Genomic DNA, 20,155 nt, shown 5'->3' on the forward strand with positions numbered 1-20,155 from the left:
CTCATGATTGTGTCCGACTCATGATCAGTTTATTTTTATTTATTTTCTAAGCATTTTTCACTTTATCAAACTGTTGTTTATGGGCGGCATGTAGTCCAGTGATAAAACGCTCGCTCGATGCGCGGTCGGTCTGGGATTGATCCCCGTCGGTGGACCCATTGGGCTATTTCTCATTCCAGCCAGTGCACCACGACTGGTATATCAAAGACCGTGGTATGTACTACCCTGTCTATGGGATGGTGCATATAAAAGATCCCTTGCTGCTAATCGAAAAGAGTAGCCCATGAAGTGGCGACAGTGGGTTTTCTCTCTCAATATCTGTGTGGTCCTTAACCATATGTCTGATACCATATAACTGTAAATAAAATGTGTTGAGTGTGTCATTAAATAAAACATTTTCTTCTTCTTCTTTTTATCAAACTGTTGTTAACTGTTGTTTGTTTGTTAATGTTATTTTCCAGGAATACGAAGAGTTTAAATCCCTCACCCGGTGTGTCTTTCCAAGGTATTTTTCATATTAATCTCTTGGTCCAGTTTTGTAAAAATATGAATTTTTCAGTGTTCAATGTTGTGAAATATATTTAAAATTTATTAGTAATGTTTTGATGATCAATTATAGTCGAAACGTGATTGATTGGATTTTAGCTGTGGTAATTAATTCTGAAAATCTGTAATCAGTTGTATGAAATGTTGGCTGATTACTCCTGTAGTGTAGATAATGAAACGTGAAATCTGCTGGAATTTGGATTTGTCTTTATCTGTGCATAAAGAAACAATAACCGGTACGGATACTAAAAATAAATTTGTGGAATATTTAGGATCTGTCTGAGTAAACACAGCAATAGGTCCTTAGTTATAATAATTCAAATCTTTCCTAAATTCATTTATATTCCAACCTATTGTATAATTTAAAACATGATTGGTTGATGCAAACCAGTTATAGCTTTCGATGATGAAATTCAACAAATTCCCAATGCAAATGTGTATAAAAAGGGTTTTAGAACCCTGCTTACCTACCCCACCCACCTCCATGAGGAATTATCAACATTAGAAATATTTATTGTACAGCTACCACCCTTGAAATACTTCAAATGCCTCCAGATGTATTCTTGTGATCTCCTCCCTCCCTCCCCCCACCCCCACACACCATCACTACCACCACCCAAGAACAGCTCTTCTTAAAAGTATCTTTAACTTGAATTATTTTTCTTGCAGGTTACTTGATACGAAGCTGATGGCAAGCACAAACCCATTAAAGGTATTTTATTAATGTTTGTGCATTGTTCAACTCTTCTGCTTGCCAGGGCCCATGCTTAACAAACTCAATCTCTAATGACGTCACACGCATACAATTTGTATGGCGTTGTCATGACATTAGTGTCTCAGACTCTATTAGAGTCTCGAGTCTAGACTCTAAATGTTTTATAAGCACCAGGCCAGGTAGAAAAACGAAAGTGTGTATACTTAGGAAGCTAAATTGTGCAGTTGAGAACATGATGCTTGGGGTTTGGATATGTAGTATTTGTCTGCCTGATTGCACCGTCTCGGTCACATTCAGCAAATATACCATATTTTATAATAAATTAGCAGGTACATTTTTTCATTTATAAAGTTAATTAGTTATTAAGTTTCTGTTTTGCTAAGACAATGAATTTGTCCCTACATTTGTCTAGTAAAATAAGCCAAATTGTTTACAATTTGATTTCACCAGCTTAAACCCTGACAGTGAATACATTTCTAGTATTTCATTCCAAGCTATATTTAGTGAACTATTGAAGAGTACAGATGAAGAGTAATTCAGAAACATGTAGCACTTTTGAAACATGTTTTTTGGTTAAATTAATACATTGTAGAAATGTTGAGTCACTTTTTCTGTATTTTACTTGGAATATTGTGCCTATTTGTACAACGAGCATATCAAGTTAAATTGTTTTCCTCATATGCAATCTGTGGGTCACATTTGCGTAGTGCTTGATCAAAATTATCAAATGTTTGACATCCAGTAGCCAATGATTAATTAATCAATGTGCTCTAGTTGAACAAAGCAAACTTTAACTTTATATAGTGCTCGAGTTATAAAAGTGTATTTCCAGGCCCCTATGGATCCTAAGTTATCTCCCTTATATAAACCAGAACATTCTCAAATTTATTTATATTTATGGTGTTTTTCATTTTGACATGAGTACATGGACCAACCTAGAGTGATGGTTTTTCTGTGTTTATTTTATAAGACTTTACTCTTCCCCCTCCCTCTCCCCCACCCCCCACTATACATACATACACACCACACATCACCTTTTCTGCAAGGCAGATACATAAAAATTGTCAGTGAAGGTGCAAAAAAGTTTAAAATTCATGATATATTAATAGATGATTTATTTTTTACAGGCCAATTAAATTTGAATGATGTTAAATGTACTTGGTCTCTTTACAATAATGTTGACTATTTCTTTCTAAGACATAGAGGTTTTTTGGGGGTGAGGTTTTTTTTGCAAGAAATGTAGATATTTAAACTAATATTAAATTAAACTGACTACCAATCTCCTTCAGTAATGTTCATACAGTACACCGGCCTCGGTGGCGCAGTAGTTAAGCCGTCGGTCTCCAGACTGGTAGGTACTGGGTTCGGATCCAAGTCGAGGCATGGGATTTTTAATCCAGATACCGATTCCAAACCCTGAGTGAGTGCTCCGCAAGGCTCAATGGGTAGGTGTAAACCACTTGCACCTACCAGTGATCCATAACTGGTTCAACAAAGGCCATGGTTTGTACTATCCTGCCTGTGGGAAGCATAAATAAAAGATCTCTTGCTGCCTATGGTAAAATAGTAGCCTATGTGGCGGTAACGGGTTTCCTGTAAAAAAAAAAAACCCAGTGTCAGAATGACCATACATGTATGTTTGATGTCCAATAGCCAATGATAAGATAAAAAATCAATGTTAAATAAAACAAACTTTACTTTACTTTGTTCATACAGTACATGTTTGGATAATATAAATATTGGGTCTTTTTCTAGAATCATATTCATAACTCAACACTGGGTGACTTGAAGAAGATCCTGGAATATAGCCCATTTACAAAGCCCAAGGTTGGTATGTACATGTAAATACATTTATTTCTTTTCTTCTTTTGATATATACTCTTCAAAAGAAGAAACGCAAAACCACATTGTCGTAATATTTGGAGAATTGATTTAATTATTGAATGGTGAGTCCGATAATTACCAAATGTTGCAGGATTGTTCACAATTCACTCTAGTCCATTGTGAGTAAGTGATAGGATACACCACCAAGGTCAAGGTCATCTGGAGTCAATACCGGGTGTGGCCTCCGTGTGTGTTGACAACTGCCTGGCACCGCCTGCCCATTGAAGCAACCAGAGTACGGATGACGTCCCGGGGGATGGTGGCCCACTCGGCCTGCAAGGCTGCTGCCAGCTCGGGTAGGGTCTGGGGCTGTGGTTGTCGCTGTCGGAGGCGTCGGTCCAACTCGTCCCATAGATGCTCAATTGGGTTCAAATCCAGTGATATCGATGGCCAAGGAAGGACATTAATGTTGTTGTTCTGTAGGAAAGCCGTTGTGAGACGTGCTGTGTGAGGCCTGGCGTTGTCATGTTGGAACACTGCGTTGGCGTTGGCCATAACTGGAACGATGTGTGGCCGGAGGATTTGGTCAATGTAGCCCTGTGCATTCAGGTTGCCCTGCACGTGGACCAGGTCAGTTCTGCCAGTGTGTGAGATGGCTGCCCACACCATGACACTACCCCCGCCGAATCTGTCCACTTCCTGCACGCAGTTTGCCGCATAACGTTCACCACGACGCCTATACACGCGACATCTTCCATCATGACGTCGGAGCAGAAATCGGGACTCGTCACTGAACCACACCTGTCTCCATCGCAGTTGAGGCCATTGTCGATGAATCTGGCACCACTGCAGTCGGAGTCGACGGTGTTGTGGTGTTAAGATGACACCTCGAACTGGACGTCTGGCACGAATTCCTACCTCACGTAGGCGGTTCCGTACGGTCTGGTCGGATATCCTGCGCAAACCTGGTATTGCTGCGGCTGTGGAGGTGGCAGTAGTCAATCGTTCCCGAAGGTAGCGTACCCGGATGTAGCGGTCCTGCCCGGGGGTAGTGACCCGTGGTCGACCGGATCTAGGGAGGTCACGTGTTGATCCATGTTGCTGGTAACGGTCCCACAGTCTGGAGATGGTGCTTGGGGACACATGGAATGCCCTGGCAACGGCCGTTCTGGATTCGCCTGCGTCTAGTCGGCCGATGGCATTGTTTCTCTGCGGTTCACTGAGACGTGGCATGTCCTGGATTGTCAACTGTCGGCCAGATACAGAGGCCAGGCAAGCGAACACCCTGCACTTTTATACTGTCGGTGTTCATGTTGCACGTGCAGACAACGCACATGCAGTGGTGACATGGTTTGCACGTGGCTGCGTTTTTGCGAATATTCACATTTTGGAACTTTATTGTACAGTAGCTGTGTTTTATCGAATGTAACCGTGGGAATGTGTTTGGGACATGCAATGACCTTATATTCACAAAGCATGAACCAGTAGGAAACATAAAATCGGAGTTATAACCCATTTGTACCCTTTTGTGTTTCTTTTTTTGAAGAGTATATATATATATAATCTGTGCATCCGATTGTTTGATGTCTGCAGTTCATTGAGAATTTGATTTTTGTTATCATTAATTCATATATGCGATGCTCATAAATTTAAATACAGATACGCCTTTTCATTAATTGTGAACCCATTATGACCAAGATGTGCAAATAAAAACTGTTTTTTAACTACTGAATAGAATAAACACCAAGTACCATACAAAACATGATTTCGCTAGTCCCCTGTGTGTCGCACAAACTATGACCCTTAATGTATGTAAGTTCCACTGAGTGATATTTTTTAATACATGGTCACTTGAGCAATTGAGTTGTTTCTTTTTGACCCAAGGTGGGATGTAACCCAGTGGTAAAGCCTGCTTGATGCGCAGTCGGTTTAAGGTCGGTCTCCATCGGTGGGCCCATTGGGCCACTTGTTGTCCTAGCTAGTGCACCACGACTGGTATCTCAAATGCTGTGGTATGTGCTATCCTGTCTGTAGGATGGTGCATATAAAAGATCCATTCCTGCATTAAGAAAAATATAGCGGGTTTTCTCTGATGACTACATGTCAGGAGTTCCAAATGTTTGACATCCAACAGCCGATGATTCATTAATCAATGTGCTCTGATGGTGTCGTTAAACAAAACAAAATTTTAACTATTTTATTCATTTTCCATATATTAACAGGTATTCACCCACACTCAAAGTCTGGTTTAGTGAATTAAGTTATACTACTTGAAAAAATGTTTTATTTCTGTTTTGTCAGAAGAGTATTAATGTATGTATGTCATTCTCAAGTTCACATTTTCTCTGAATGTAGCAGAATTAAAACATGCTAAGCAGAGCCTTTATTTTTCTTTTATTCTTTGTTAGGTGATACTGATAATTTATGTGGAAGGGTGTTTGATTTTAGGTACATGTCTTAACATAAAAATATGTGTATTTTTGGTTTTAAATATTTTATACTGTGTCCAAATGTTGTTCTTTTTTCATTGTTTCTTTGTTTAGATCTCCCAGAAGAGTTTTCTCGGTACAGTGGTAATGAACATCTGCATGAAGCGGGATACGATGCTTATATCACCGGTCTCTGTTTCATCTCCATGTCTAACTACTTAGGTATGTTTATATCACCGGTCTCTGTTTCATCTCCATGTCTAACTACTTAGGTATGTTTATATGACCGGCCTCTGTTTCATCTCCATGTCTAACTACTTGGGTATGTTTATATGACCGGCTTCTGTTTCATCTCCATGTCTAACTAATTGGGTATGTTTATATGACTGACTTCTGTTTCATCTCCATGTTTAACTACTTGGGTATGTTTATATGACCGGCCTCTGTTTCATCTCCATGTCTAACTACTTAGGTATGTTTATGTTATCAGCCTCTGTATCATCTCCATGTCTAACTATTTAGGTATGTTTATATCACCGGCCTCTGTTTCATCTCCATGTCTAACTACTTAGGTATGTTCATATCACCGGCCTCTGTTTCATCTCCATGTCTAACTACTTAGGTATGTTTATGTTACCGGCCTCTGTTTCATCTCCATGTCTAACTACTTAGGTATGTTTATATCACCGGCCTCTGTTTCATCTCCATGTCTAACTACTTAGGTATGTTCATATCACCGGCCTCTGTTTCATCTCCATGTCTAACTACTTAGGTATGTTTATGTCACCGGCCTCTGTTTCATCTCCATGTCTAACTACTTAGGTATGTTTATGTTACCGGCCTCTGTTTCATCTCCATGTCTAACTACTTAGGTATGTTTATGTTACCGGCCTCTGTTTCATCTCCATGTCTAACTACTTAGGTATGTTTGTGTCACCGGCCTCTGTTTCATCTCCATGTCTAACTACTTAGGTATGTTTAGGTATGTTTATGTTACCGGCCTCTGTTTCATCTCCATGTCTAACTACTTAGGTATGTTTATATCACCGGCCTCTGTTTCATCTCCATGTCTAACTACTTAGGTATGTTTGTGTCACCGGCCTCTGTTTCATCTCCATGTCTTAGGTATGTTTACTTAGGTATGTTTCTCCATGTCTAACTACTTAGGTCTGTTTCATCTCCATGTCTAACTACTTAGGTATGTTTAGGTATGTTTATGTTACCGGCCTCTGTTTCATCTCCATGTCTAACTACTTAGGTATGTTTAGGTATGTTTATGTTACCGGCCTCTGTTTCATCTCCATGTCTAACCACTTAGGTATGTTTATATCACCGGCCTCTGTTTCATCTCCATGTCTAACTACTTAGGTATGTTTGTGTCACCGGCCTCTGTTTCATCTCCATGTCTAACTACTTAGGTATGTTTGTGTCACCGGCCTCTGTTTCATCTCCATGTCTAACTACTTAGGTATGTTTAGGTATGTTTATGTTACCGGCCTCTGTTTCATCTCCATGTCTAACTACTTAGGTATGTTTGTGTCACCGGCCTCTGTTTCATCTCCATGTCTAACTACTTAGGTATGTTTGTGTCACCGGCCTCTGTTTCATCTCCATGTCTAACTACTTAGGTATGTTTGTGTCACCGGCCTCTGTTTCATCTCCATGTCTAACTACTTAGGTATGTTTGTGTCACCGGCCTCTGTTTCATCTCCATGTCTAACTACTTAGGTATGTTTAGGTATGTTTATGTTACCGGCCTCTGTTTCATCTCCATGTCTAACTACTTAGGTATGTTTATGTTACCGGCCTCTGTTTCATCTCCATGTCTAACTACTTAGGTATGTTTGTGTCACCGGCCTCTGTTTCATCTCCATGTCTAACTACTTAGGTATGTTTGTGTCACCGGCCTCTGTTTCATCTCCATGTCTAACTACTTAGGTATGTTTGTGTCACCGGCCTCTGTTTCATCTCCATGTCTAACTACTTAGGTATGTTTGTGTCACCGGCCTCTGTTTCATCTCCATGTCTAACTACTTAGGTATGTTTGTGTCACCGGCCTCTGTTTCATCTCCATGTCTAACTACTTAGGTATGTTTATGTTACCGGCCTCTGTTTCATCTCCATGTCTAACTACTTAGGTATGTTTGTGTCACCGGCCTCTGTTTCATCTCCATGTCTAACTACTTAGGTATGTTTGTGTCACCGGCCTCTGTTTCATGTTTATGTTTAGGTATGTTTAGGTATGTTACCGGCCTCTGTTTCATCTCCATGTCTAACTACTTAGGTATGTTTATATCACCGGCCTCTGTTTCATATCCATGTCTAACTACTTAGGTATGTTTGTGTCACCGGCCTCTGTTTCATCTCCATGTCTAACTACTTAGGTATGTTTAGGTATGTTTATGTTACCGGCCTCTGTTTCATCTCCATGTCTAACTACTTAGGTATGTTTATGTTATCGGCCTCTGTTTCATCTCCATGTCTAACTACTTAGGTATGTTTATGTTACCGGCCTCTGTTTCATGTCCATGTGACAGTGCTGGTAATAAGGGCTTACCACGAAAAACATTATAAGCATGTTCCCCTAGACAGGACAGTACATACCACAGCCTATGACGTACCAGTCATGGGAGAGAAAAAACTCCAGAATCCATTAAGGGTGATTGATCCTTGGAACCACTGCTCCTCAGGTGAGCACTATACCAGTAACAATCAGCTGGGTCAAAGTTCAAAGGGACCTAAACATAAAATTTAAATTTAAATAATCGAAACAAAATATCATAAACCAGTTAAATAACTGTTCAAATAATGATCAACAAGAATACTTCATCAGGCAGCCTGGTGCTTGAAAGATGTATGGGGGTGCCTGTAAAATTTAAGTTCCACAGTTTTGTGCGAAACTAGATGTATTGCAAAAACATCTGGTTATATCCAAAATGAGCCACTTTTTCAGTTAATACTTAATATTTATATAATAAATATAAAAACTTACAGTGTATATGAGTTGTTTTCCTTACCATGTATGAATGAATGTTTAATGTCGTGGTTAAGCCATCGGACATAAGGCTGGTGGGTACAGGGTTCGCAGCCCAGTACCGGCTCGCACCCAAAGCACATTTTACTGACTCAGTGGGTATGTGTAAGACCACTACATCCTTTTGTCTCTCACTAACAACTAACCCACTGTCCTGGACAGACAGCCCAGATAGTTTAGGTTGTGTGTGTGCCCAGGACAGCTTGCTTGAACCTTAATTGGATATAAGCACGAAAATAAGTTGAAATGAAAATAATGACACCCCAGCACAAAAATACACATCGGCTATTGGGTGGCCCTTCCCAGGTAAATATTTCATCATTGGTATCTACTTACATAGTATTTCTGAATGTGAAGGAAGGAAGTGGTTTATTTAGCGATGTACTTTCTGTATGTGAATGCAATGACTCTTAATTTAATTTGATTTTATTGTTCCAAGTGTTTACTAAATAACATTATAGATCACTCTTTTGTAACGTTCCCGTCACTATGTTTATTTAATATTGTTCATGCAGAATATGTTTGGTCAATATAAACCTGAGTGTTATAGTCTGTTCCAAATTACATATGTTTTGCATTAAAGTTGTAAATAAATCTCATATTTCTATCTATAACAGGTCATTTATTGTCATTTTTTCTACCGGTTGTTTGAATATCATAACAGGTCATGATAATACTGACACATTTTTATGGTTTTTATTCCAGGGATTTTCATAACCAATATATAAGACTGAAAAATCACCTGGGTATAATTTTGATTAGTACTTTAATTGTCTGTTATTGTAGATACAGCAGTTTTGTATTTGATTTTATTTCATTTCAACTTATTTTTCATGCATATATCCAATTAAAGTTCAAGCATGCTGTCCTGGGCACACACCTCAGCTATGTGGGCTGTCTATCTGGGACAGGGAGTTAATTGTTAGTGGTTAGTGAGAGAGATCAGGGTGTAGTGGTCTTACACTCACTCTGGGTGGGAGCCGGTACCGGGCTGCGAACCCTGCACCTATCAGCCATATATCTGATGGCTTAATTTTTAAACCTAGATTGCAATGCAAAACAACAAAGTTTTAATTACTTTGGTTGCTGCTAGTCTGGGTTTGGATACAATAGCAGTTTTCAATCATGGAATGAAGTTGGATATAGCTGTCACCTTTTTCATGGTATTTAATTAAGCTTTATTATTTTCCAACTTCAAAATTAGTTTGGGCAGGATGTAACCCAGGGGTTATATGTTTAAAACCTACAAGTACATTTTTTTTTTATATATACTATGCACATGTATATAGAGGTTATTACCAGAGTGTTTTTCTGTATCATCCGAGAGTGCACCACGACTGGTATATCAAGGCTGTGGTATTTGTTATCCTGTCTGTGGGATGGTGCATATAAAAGATCACTTGCTGCTAATCAAAAAGAGTAGCCCATGATGTGGCAACGGTGGGTTTCCTCTCTCAACTGTCAGTGTGGTCCTTAACCATATGTCCGACTCCATATAACCATAAATAAAATGTGTTGAGTGTGTCATTACATAAAACATTTCCTTCCTTCAATTAATTTACATCTAATTCGCAAAGTTATAAAATTCTGAAAGTATGTGATTTGAAAAATATCACATACTTTGATTACACTGGATATGCTAGAAAATATATGATGAACAATATTATTAAAATTTATGTTATACTATTTATATGAATTATAATCTCTACAAGTTTTGTAGTACATGTAATACATAGATCTTCTTATCTGTATTTCTATGACAGGACTTTCAAATAGACATACCAGTGAATGTTTTGTTCAGTATCGCCTTTCTTATCACTACACAAGGTTCAGAGATCGCTACACAACTTAAACAGTATACAGTAGATGCTAATCAATTTTCAACTGACTAGAAATGTTGCTGATTAAATATTTTGAACACAAAGTGCCGAAGTTACAAAGCTTTAGACTTACATGTGTGTAACTACATACATTTACTATGCTTAAGAAAAACAAGCTTCGTAAATTCGGCCCAAAATGGGTGATGGACATAGCCCATTGGTACAGCACTCACTTGATGCGCGATCGATCTAGGATCGGTGGGCCCATTGCGCTATTTCTCATTCCAGCCAGTGCTCCACAACTGGGCCCATTGGGCTATTTATCATTCCAGCCAGTGCTCCACAACTGGTGTAATAAAGTCAGTGGTATGTACTATCCTGCCTGTGGGATGGTGCATATAAAAGATCCCTTGCTGCTAATCAAAAAGAGCAGCCCATGAAATGGTGATGGGGGTTTCCTCTTTCAGTATCTGTGTGGTCCTTAACCATATGTCCAAAGTCATTTAACCATATATACAATGTGTTGAGTGTGTAGTTAAATAAAACATTTGTTTCCTTCGTCCCAAAATGTTCCCTGCACACCCCTTTATTACCTTTGAATCAAATGTTTGAATGTATTGGTCATCTTAACTATAGTTTATTGGTCATTAATTTTTGTTTATGTCCCAGTTGGGTGTGTGGTTAACGTCATTAGTAATGAAATGCATACAGGTGCTGTAGGTTCAAATCCTGACCATTCACACTTTGTGTTTTTTATTATATGTAATAAATAATACTTCCGACACATCATTAGTTCGTCCTTGTTGTATCTTATATTTGCAGGATCTTGTCAGAATCCACCAAAGGAATACATTCCTCCAAAATCTCAGCTGATCGAGCCTTTCATCAACAAGTAGGTCTTAATATTATTTATTACACCAGTGGGCACTCATAACCAGCCAAATAAAAATCATAATTTCTCACTGACAAATGCATTTAATATTGTTGGTCGATTTGACAGTTACAAACCATTGACTTTGTCTTTACTAAATATGATGTCATTCCGATTTGCCAGACAATACTCATTGACATCTTGTACATGTAGGTCAAAGAGTTTGCATTTACAGCTCTTAATTTGTATTGTTTGTTTTTGTTGTGGTTTTGGGTAATTATCATGTAACATAATATACCATAACCATGATTACAACAAAAAAAAACTGTGGCATACGAAAATAAAAAACAATTGGTTTCCCATTAAATATGAAATCCTGAGGCCTAAAACAAGAATTGCCCTTAATACCACACACCATGTTGTCGTTTCTGAAACGGCGCTAATTTGTACACGTTATATTCCAGATTGTTTCTGATGCGTGTTTCCGACATTCCCTATATAAATCTGAGTGGAGCTGATTGTAAGTTGTCACACACACACACACACACACACACACACTCTCTCTCTCTCTCTCTCTCTCTCTCTCTCTCTCTCTCTCTCTCTCTCTCTCTCTCTCTCTCTCTCTCTCTCTCTCTCTCTCTCTCTCTCTCTCTCTCTCTCTCAGACACCACAAACAAGTAACACAGAAATGAAGATAGTTTTATTATGACATCACAGATGTTTATAACACAAGCCTCACTGAGCATTAAACTGAATGCCCGCAAATCAGTTTGTAAATGATGGCATTATAGTGCCATTATTTGATTGTCCATCATCAAATTCTAAAACTACGACCCATTCGTAAAAAAATTATTGTCTGGGGAAAAAAGTACAATCACTCGCAGTTTAAAAAAAAATAATGTGGTCATAATTACTATTATAGATATATAGAAGAAATATAGTATTAAGTGTTTATTTCTTAAGTGAAACTGTATCAATAACTATAAACCTTTGTTAATTACCTAGACCTGTATATATGTCTATGTTCAACAGAGTATCATTTCACTTAGAAATTTGCCACAAATATTAATTGAATCTTTATTTTCAGTACAAATGAGTCGAGAACATGTGTTTCACATTACATTTCCAAAGGAGTGGAAGACCTCAGACATTCATGAATTATTTTCACCTTATGGTAAGCATTTAACTGCACACAAGTAGTTTGTATCCATCTAGTATGTAGTTACATGTGTAACTACATACATTTACAATGTTTAAACACCTGTGTTAGACTTACACGCATGTAACTACATACATTTACAATGTTTAAACACCTGTGTTAGACTTACACGCATGTAACTACATACATTTACAGTGTTTAAACACCTGTGTTAGACTTACACGCATGTAACTACATACATTTACAGTGTTTAAACACCTGTGTAAGTCTTACACGAGTGTAACTACATACATTTACAATGTTTAAACACCTGTGTAAGTCTTACACGAGTGTAACTACATACATTTACAGTGTTTAAACACCTGTGTTAGACTTACACGCATGTAACTACATACATTTACAGTGTTTAAACACCTGTGTAAGTCTTACACGAGTGTAACTACATACATTTACAGTGTTTAAACACCTGTGTAAGTCTTACACGCTTGTAACTACATACATTTACAGTGTTTAAACACCTGTGTAAGTCTTACACGCTTGTAACTACATACATTTACAGTGTTTAAACACCTGTGTTAGACTTACACGCTTGTAACTACATACATTTACAGTGTTTAAACACCTGTGTAAGTCTTACACGCATGTAACTACATACATTTACAGTGTTTAAACACCTGTGTAAGTCTTACACGCATGTAACTACATACATTTACAGTGTTTAAACACCTGTGTTAGACTTACACGCATGTAACTACATACATTTACAATGTTTAAACACCTGTGTTAGACTTACACGCATGTAACTACATACATTTACAGTGTTTAAACACCTGTGTAAGTCTTACACGAGTGTAACTACATACATTTACAATGTTTAAACACCTGTGTAAGTCTTACACGAGTGTAACTACATACATTTACAGTGTTTAAACACCTGTGTTAGACTTACACGCATGTAACTACATACATTTACAGTGTTTAAACACCTGTGTAAGTCTTACACGAGTGTAACTACATACATTTACAGTGTTTAAACACCTGTGTAAGTCTTACACGCTTGTAACTACATACATTTACAGTGTTTAAACACCTGTGTAAGTCTTACACGCTTGTAACTACATACATTTACAGTGTTTAAACACCTGTGTTAGACTTACACGCTTGTAACTACATACATTTACAGTGTTTAAACACCTGTGTAAGTCTTACACGCATGTAACTACATACATTTACAGTGTTTAAACACCTGTGTAAGTCTTACACGCATGTAACTACATACATTTACAGTGTTTAAACACCTGTGTTAGACTTACACGCATGTAACTACATACATTTACAGTGTTTAAACACCTGTGTTAGACTTACACTCATGTAACTACATACATTTACAGTGTTTAAACACCTGTGTAAGTCTTACACGAGTGTAACTACATACATTTACAATGTTTAAACACCTGTGTAAGTCTTACACGAGTGTAACTACATACATTTACAGTGTTTAAACACCTGTGTAAGTCTTACACGCTTGTAACTACATACATTTACAGTGTTTAAACACCTGTGTAAGTCTTACACGCTTGTAACTACATACATTTACAGTGTTTAAACACCTGTGTAAGTCTTACACGCATGTAACTACATACATTTACAGTGTTTAAACACCTGTGTAAGTCTTACACGCATGTAACTACATACATTTACAGTGTTTAAACACCTGTGTAAGTCTTACACGCATGTAACTACATACATTTACAGTGTTTAAACACCTGTGTAAGTCTTACACGCATGTAACTACATACATTTACAATGTTTAAACACCTGTGTTAGACTTACATGCATGTAACTACATACATTTACAATGTTTAAACACCTGTGTTTACGAAAAAACAGGCTTTGTAAATATGTTTAAACAACACTGTCTACAAAGAAATATTGACATTTTGGCAAATATTTTAACCTTTTTAAATTGAAGATTAAGTAAAACTGATTACAACTGTTCATTTGTTAAAGTATTTTGAGTAAGACATGCACCTAACTGTCTTGTGAATTAACCACTCTTCTCAGCTTACATGAAGACTCTTTCTTAGACCTATTTCCTGGGGAACTCTTACAGTGTGCCTAAAAGTAAAAGAGACAATCTTGAAACTTAAGTGAAGGTAGATTTATATGTGTAGATAATATTTATTAGTCTTCACCAGGAAAGGTGAGTGATCACTCTGAACATTTATTGCCTTGCAATAAACAAAGGTAATAAATTTATTTGAAACATTGTGCAATTTCTTGCCTGGCATCATTTCAGGAGAGTGATTCTCAACTCACCTTGATTTTTCTCATGGCGAAAACTGACTATGATTGAATGCCCCACTACACCCTCAACAATTATTTAAAATAATTAAATACTAGGTAATGTGCCAAGATTCACAGACAGATTTTAATCAGTTTTAACGCCTCTGGCCCAAAATAAATAGCAAACCAATTTGGTGCGTACATGTACATAATGACGGTAGTGTACATCATAGGGCATCACCACTATACCTTTTTGTCACAACTATGAGACAGGGCGTAGTTCAGTAGTACAGCGCTCGCTTGATGCACAGCCAATCTGGGATCGATCCCCATCGGTGGGCCCATTGGGCTATTTCTCGTTCCAGCCAGTGCACCACGACTGATATATCAAAGGCTGTGATATGTGTTATCCTGTCTGTGGGATGGTGCATTTATAAAAGATCCCTTGCTGCTAATCGAAAAGAGTAGCCCATGAAGTGGTGACAGTGGGTTTCCTCTCTCAATACCTGTGTGGGGTCCTTAAAGATAGGGTCAACTCAAACAAGAGCCTTATGTGTTGGAAAGATGCATACCCAGACCACTAACACATACTGACACTTTAACAAATGAAAAATGCGTAATTTTAGAGTTAATAAAAAAAACATGATTATTCCTGCTAACTGGGGGCAGCCATTTTGTTTCGTTTTTGTGATGTCCGGTGGTATAGCTTGGGGCGAAGTGATGTTAGCTCCGTCCATCTCCTCTATGCACAGTGTAAACAAACACTCTTAATTTACGACAAGGCACTTTGCTTTCATCAACCTGACTTGTAAAACAACATACATAAATAACTTGATAGTATAATAAACTATTTAACTAAATATATTTCAGTTTGCATCAATAGAACGAAATGAATTTATAGTATTTTTCTTTTTTTAAAAAAAGAAGAAAAAAAGAGCATATTATTAGGCTTATTGGTAGGGTACGTTCGAGCAAAAATGACTACTCACAATACCCAAGTGATACTTTTCTTTTCTTTGGGACGACGTAATTGGTCAGTTTTGTGATTTTAGATGGGAAAGTCTACTTAATCAAGGGTTTTACAGAATTACTTACAGTAATAAAGCAGGAAGGGATTATCACACAATACCCTGTGATCTTAATAAAAGAGGCACGTCTTTTTAGTGTTTGGGGACCGTCTAAATATACACCTGCCAATCAGGAACCACAGGTACAAGCCACGAAAAGAAAAGACCAATTAACCAAGAAAACACTCCGATTATTATTTCAGTACCTGGGTTAATTTATGTACAAAACATAATACAATTATTTCAACATTTTGACAATGGTGGTTTATTTTGTATTGAAAAATAATATACTATAACTGTTGCTGGCTTACTGGGATGGATATTATTACAGAACATTGCGATGTATCCACAAAAATCAGGTATGTTTTGTTTCTTCAGTTCGAAGACTAATTCCTGACATGACACGTTAGGTATTACGTAACCACCAACTCGCCATTCACTGGGATGGTACAAAATGGCCATTATATATAATAGCTGTCGCATTTAACCGTTTTCCCCCCCCCCCCGCGCCCCCCCCCCCCCCCCCCCCCCCCCCCCCCCCCCCCCCCCCCCCCCCCCCCCCCCCCCCCCCCCCCCCCCCCCCCCCCCCCATTAATTAATTATATGATTATACTTGTTGATATTAAGCAATAATGTGCATTATATATCGTTGAATATGCATACCAGGCCAAATGTCTTAATTGTCCCCTCCTTTAACCATATGTCCGACAACATATAACAGTAAATAAAATGTGTTGAGTGCACCGTTACAGATAAAATTTGACTTTCATGGCAATTTATCCATTTTTCAGAGTTAAGCCCTTGAAAATTACTTTTACTGAGTCTTTTTTTTTCATCGCAATACATGTACCTCAGATATTGAACTGAAATTTTGTGTATAGCTTTATCACGTACAATTACAGATCAAGTTTGACTTGAATGGTGATTTACTTATTTTTGACAGTGGGATGGCACATGTAAAAGAGCTCTTTGCTACTAACGGAAAAATTTAGCAGGTTTCCTCTCTAAGACTAGATGTCAAAATTACCCAATGTTTGAAGTCCTATAGCCAATGATTAATAAAACAATGTGTTCTAGTGGTGTCATTAAACAAAACAAACTTAAAATTTTACTACTAAAGTATTGTGAAATACATTGCCCAAATTCATTCTTAGCCATTTATTATATACACTGTAATAATATAAATGGCGGTTATAGTGCTGACTTGTTTCTTTGGGCCGCACCTTAGTGTTCTGATATACAGAGTATCATATTGCCTTGTCAGCGTAATCATTGATTTCACATTCACAAAATTCACTTTCTGTTTCCTTGTGTGACTAATGCTACTTCTTGAGAACACGTCATTTCTCGGAATTGCTGTCTGGCTTATTCACCACTTGCAGTTAAGTTATGCAGTGAGTTGTTTATAGATCCTTTCTGTGATTTCATGAAGCATGTGTGTACTTGTGTTAAGGAATGAGATCAGCAGTTTCATAAGGATATGTGTAAGTATTATATTGGATGTACAGTGGCTAACGTTTATTGGTAACGCTTCATTATCTCTCTCCCCCCCCCCCCCCATAGGACGATTTGCAGGGGATATTATTAAAATGGGCAGTATTTTTCCGTCTGCCATCTATTGGTGATTCCAGAGTGCTCACCACTCCAAAACCATTCAAGATAACTTCATGAACGCAATGTTGTACACATATTAATCTATGGTTTAGAAGTGCTATAAGGGAGTTTTCTTTTTCAATATTTTTTCTGTTGGGTACCATGGAAACATATAGCCAGATTCATTGTTTCTGGAGCACAACTCTAACTCCAAAACCATTCAACATAACTCAGAGTTCGACAAATCCGCTAGCCCGACGCCCGTGGCTAGTGGTTTTTAAGTTCAGGCTAGTGAGAAACGCAAAACCACTGATGATAACATGATAACTGCATGAAATGTTGTCATTTTCAAAAAAAAAATCTGTTTCCATGGAAACAAATAGCCAGAATGACTAAATTCAGTTTCCGGAGTACTCACAACTCCAAAATTGTTCCAGACAAAATGGGGAATATTGACAGCTGTCGTCTTGTTGAAATATTTTAGCCATATTAAATTTTTCTTAAACAAAATGCAACAAAATAATTTATTATATTACTACCGTACCCTATTTTAAAAATATTACAAACTTTATAAGACTTTATGAAATGTATTTTTGATAAACACTACAATTATGAAAAACATACATGTCCATGTATCGACTAAAATTTGAGATATGCCCTCTTTAAATAATTAACTATGAAAATTTGTTTTTATATTTGCTGCCAAGTTATGGACTAAAATTTGAGATATGACCTCTTTAAATAATTAACTATGAAAATTTGTTTTTATATTTGCTGGCAATTTATAGACGAAAATTTGAGATATGACCTCTTTGAATAATTTACTGCAAAATTTGTTTTCATATTTTCTGCCAATTTTTGGATGCATACCTGACTATATCAAGGAGCTCTCAGTTTTTTTATTTATCAGCAGTTAGTGAATGTTTCCAGGTGATAAAAGTAGAACAAAGTCCATATTTTTAAAATACATTCCAAAAGGTAACTCCAGATACCTAATCAATATCAGATACCATATCAATTTTGTTTTGTTTTTTTGTTTTTTAAACAAAGTGTTAAAATCAGATCAGAAGTTACTAATCATTCTTCTTACAAATGATCACATGATGCTGACAGTTACATATGTATTACTGACAAAAGGCAGAAAATTGTCAATATATTAAAATTAATTGTTTTATGTGAATTTTTATAATTATGTCAGGAAACATCCAATGATTTGTGTATTGTTGAGTTACATAATTATGTGAATTTTTATAATTATGGCAGGAAACATCCAATGATTTGTATATTGTTGAGTTACATAATTATGTGAACTTTTATAATAATGGCAGGAAACATCCATTGATTTGTGTATTGCTGAGTTACATAATTATGTGAATTTTTATAATTATGGTGGGAAACATCCATTGATTTGTGTATTGCTGACTTACATAATTATGTGAATTTTTATAATTATGGCAGGAAACATTCGTTGATTTGTGTATTGTTGAGTTACATAATTATGTGAATTTTTATAATTATGGCAGGAAACATCCATTGATTTGTGTATTGCTGAGTTACATAATTATGTGAATTTTTATAATTATGGCAGGAAACATCCATTGATTTGTGTATTGTTGAGTTACATAATTATGAGCATTTTTATAATTTTGGCAGGAAACATCCAGATCTCCTGGTTAGATGACATATCTGCCTTTGTTTCCCTCTACAAGAAGGATAATGCTCAAGCCGGTACGTCATGAACATTTTAATTGTTACGAATTCGGTTTGTCCTTGATGTAGTCAAGAGTCGAGATGTAGGTACTACTTTTTCAGCCACAGCATCAACATTAGATACAACATTATGTTTTCATGTTTAGCTGCATTTTTCACAAAATATATTCCGACGCCATATAACTGTAAATAGAATGTGTTGAGTGTGTCGTTAAATAAAACATTTCCTTCCTTTTCACAAAATGTAAGTCATAGATAAATGAAACTTGATTTATAGTTGCATCTTTGAATATTCATCTCAATAAAAAAAAAAAAAAAATTTTTTTAATTTATTAAAGTAAAAAAAAAAAAAAAAAAAAAAATTTGTTTTCAAGTTTCTTCTTCTTTTTTTTTTAATCTTTGAGATGAACATCTAGGAAAGCAACTTTGATTGACACTCAATAAGTTTGTGGCAAGCGTGACCTTTAATTCTTCAGAATTCTTGTTATTCTAATTTGCTTTAACTCCAATGTAGGGAATGTCAGTAATACTGAGACATATAGAAAGATTATTTTGACTTATTTTGTTTGTTGTTAGCCCAGTGGTATGGCATGCATTCATAATAGCATTTTTCTGCTGATGGTGTTTAAAACATGGCCTGGTGGTATGGCATCGAACATATACATGTAGTTAAAGACCACAAAGGTAATGAGAGGAACTATGCTGCCACTACACCATGGGCTTCACTTTTCATTATGGTCATGTCAGGTCATAGGTTTTAACATGCACATTTAGAACAAGCTGTTGTAGCACATGCCTGTCATGGGCGCAGGTGTCGACCTCAGCCGGCTCCTCTGTCCAGGACAGGAAAAGGATTGGGGATGGGTGGGAGAGGGGGTCGCCCACACTGTTATGTGCAAGGGAGCTCAAGCCGCCTGATCAGGGTCGGTAGCAGACGAGGGTTGGTTTTGGTGCTATTGAATTTGCAAATGTCCCATAGGATTAAAGCCAAATAGATAATAATGTGTAATTTCTTAAAGGTAATTTTGAAGCATATTTTAGAATGGTTTATAAAAAATGAAAATGGGGCTATATGTAATTGGTTGATTTGACTTAATTGAT

General features: G+C 37.0%; 1 protein-coding gene across 5 annotated transcripts in view; it reads left to right on the top strand.

Annotated features, from left to right (window-relative positions):
• LOC121378405 (poly(A)-specific ribonuclease PARN-like) overlaps positions 1-20,155 on the top strand; it is a 62,877-nt gene that overhangs the window by 24,786 nt on the left and 17,936 nt on the right. For all 5 annotated transcript variants that reach the window (XR_005958723.1, XM_041506562.1, XM_041506560.1 and 2 more), the window contains exons 12-19: positions 462-505; positions 1,216-1,258; positions 3,017-3,092; positions 5,629-5,736; positions 11,191-11,260; positions 11,704-11,759; positions 12,327-12,413; positions 18,998-19,072. Coding sequence is in view for 4 of the 5 variants with exons in the window: in XM_041506562.1 (XP_041362496.1) it covers positions 462-505; positions 1,216-1,258; positions 3,017-3,092; positions 5,629-5,736; positions 11,191-11,260; positions 11,704-11,759; positions 12,327-12,413; positions 18,998-19,072 (559 nt within the window). In the remaining variant the exon portion in view is untranslated. The remainder of the gene's footprint in view (positions 1-461; positions 506-1,215; positions 1,259-3,016; positions 3,093-5,628; positions 5,737-11,190; positions 11,261-11,703; positions 11,760-12,326; positions 12,414-18,997; positions 19,073-20,155) is intronic.

This window comes from Gigantopelta aegis, chromosome 8, assembly GCF_016097555.1.
Source record: "Gigantopelta aegis isolate Gae_Host chromosome 8, Gae_host_genome, whole genome shotgun sequence".
Taxonomy (NCBI): Eukaryota; Metazoa; Mollusca; class Gastropoda; order Neomphalida; family Peltospiridae; genus Gigantopelta; species Gigantopelta aegis.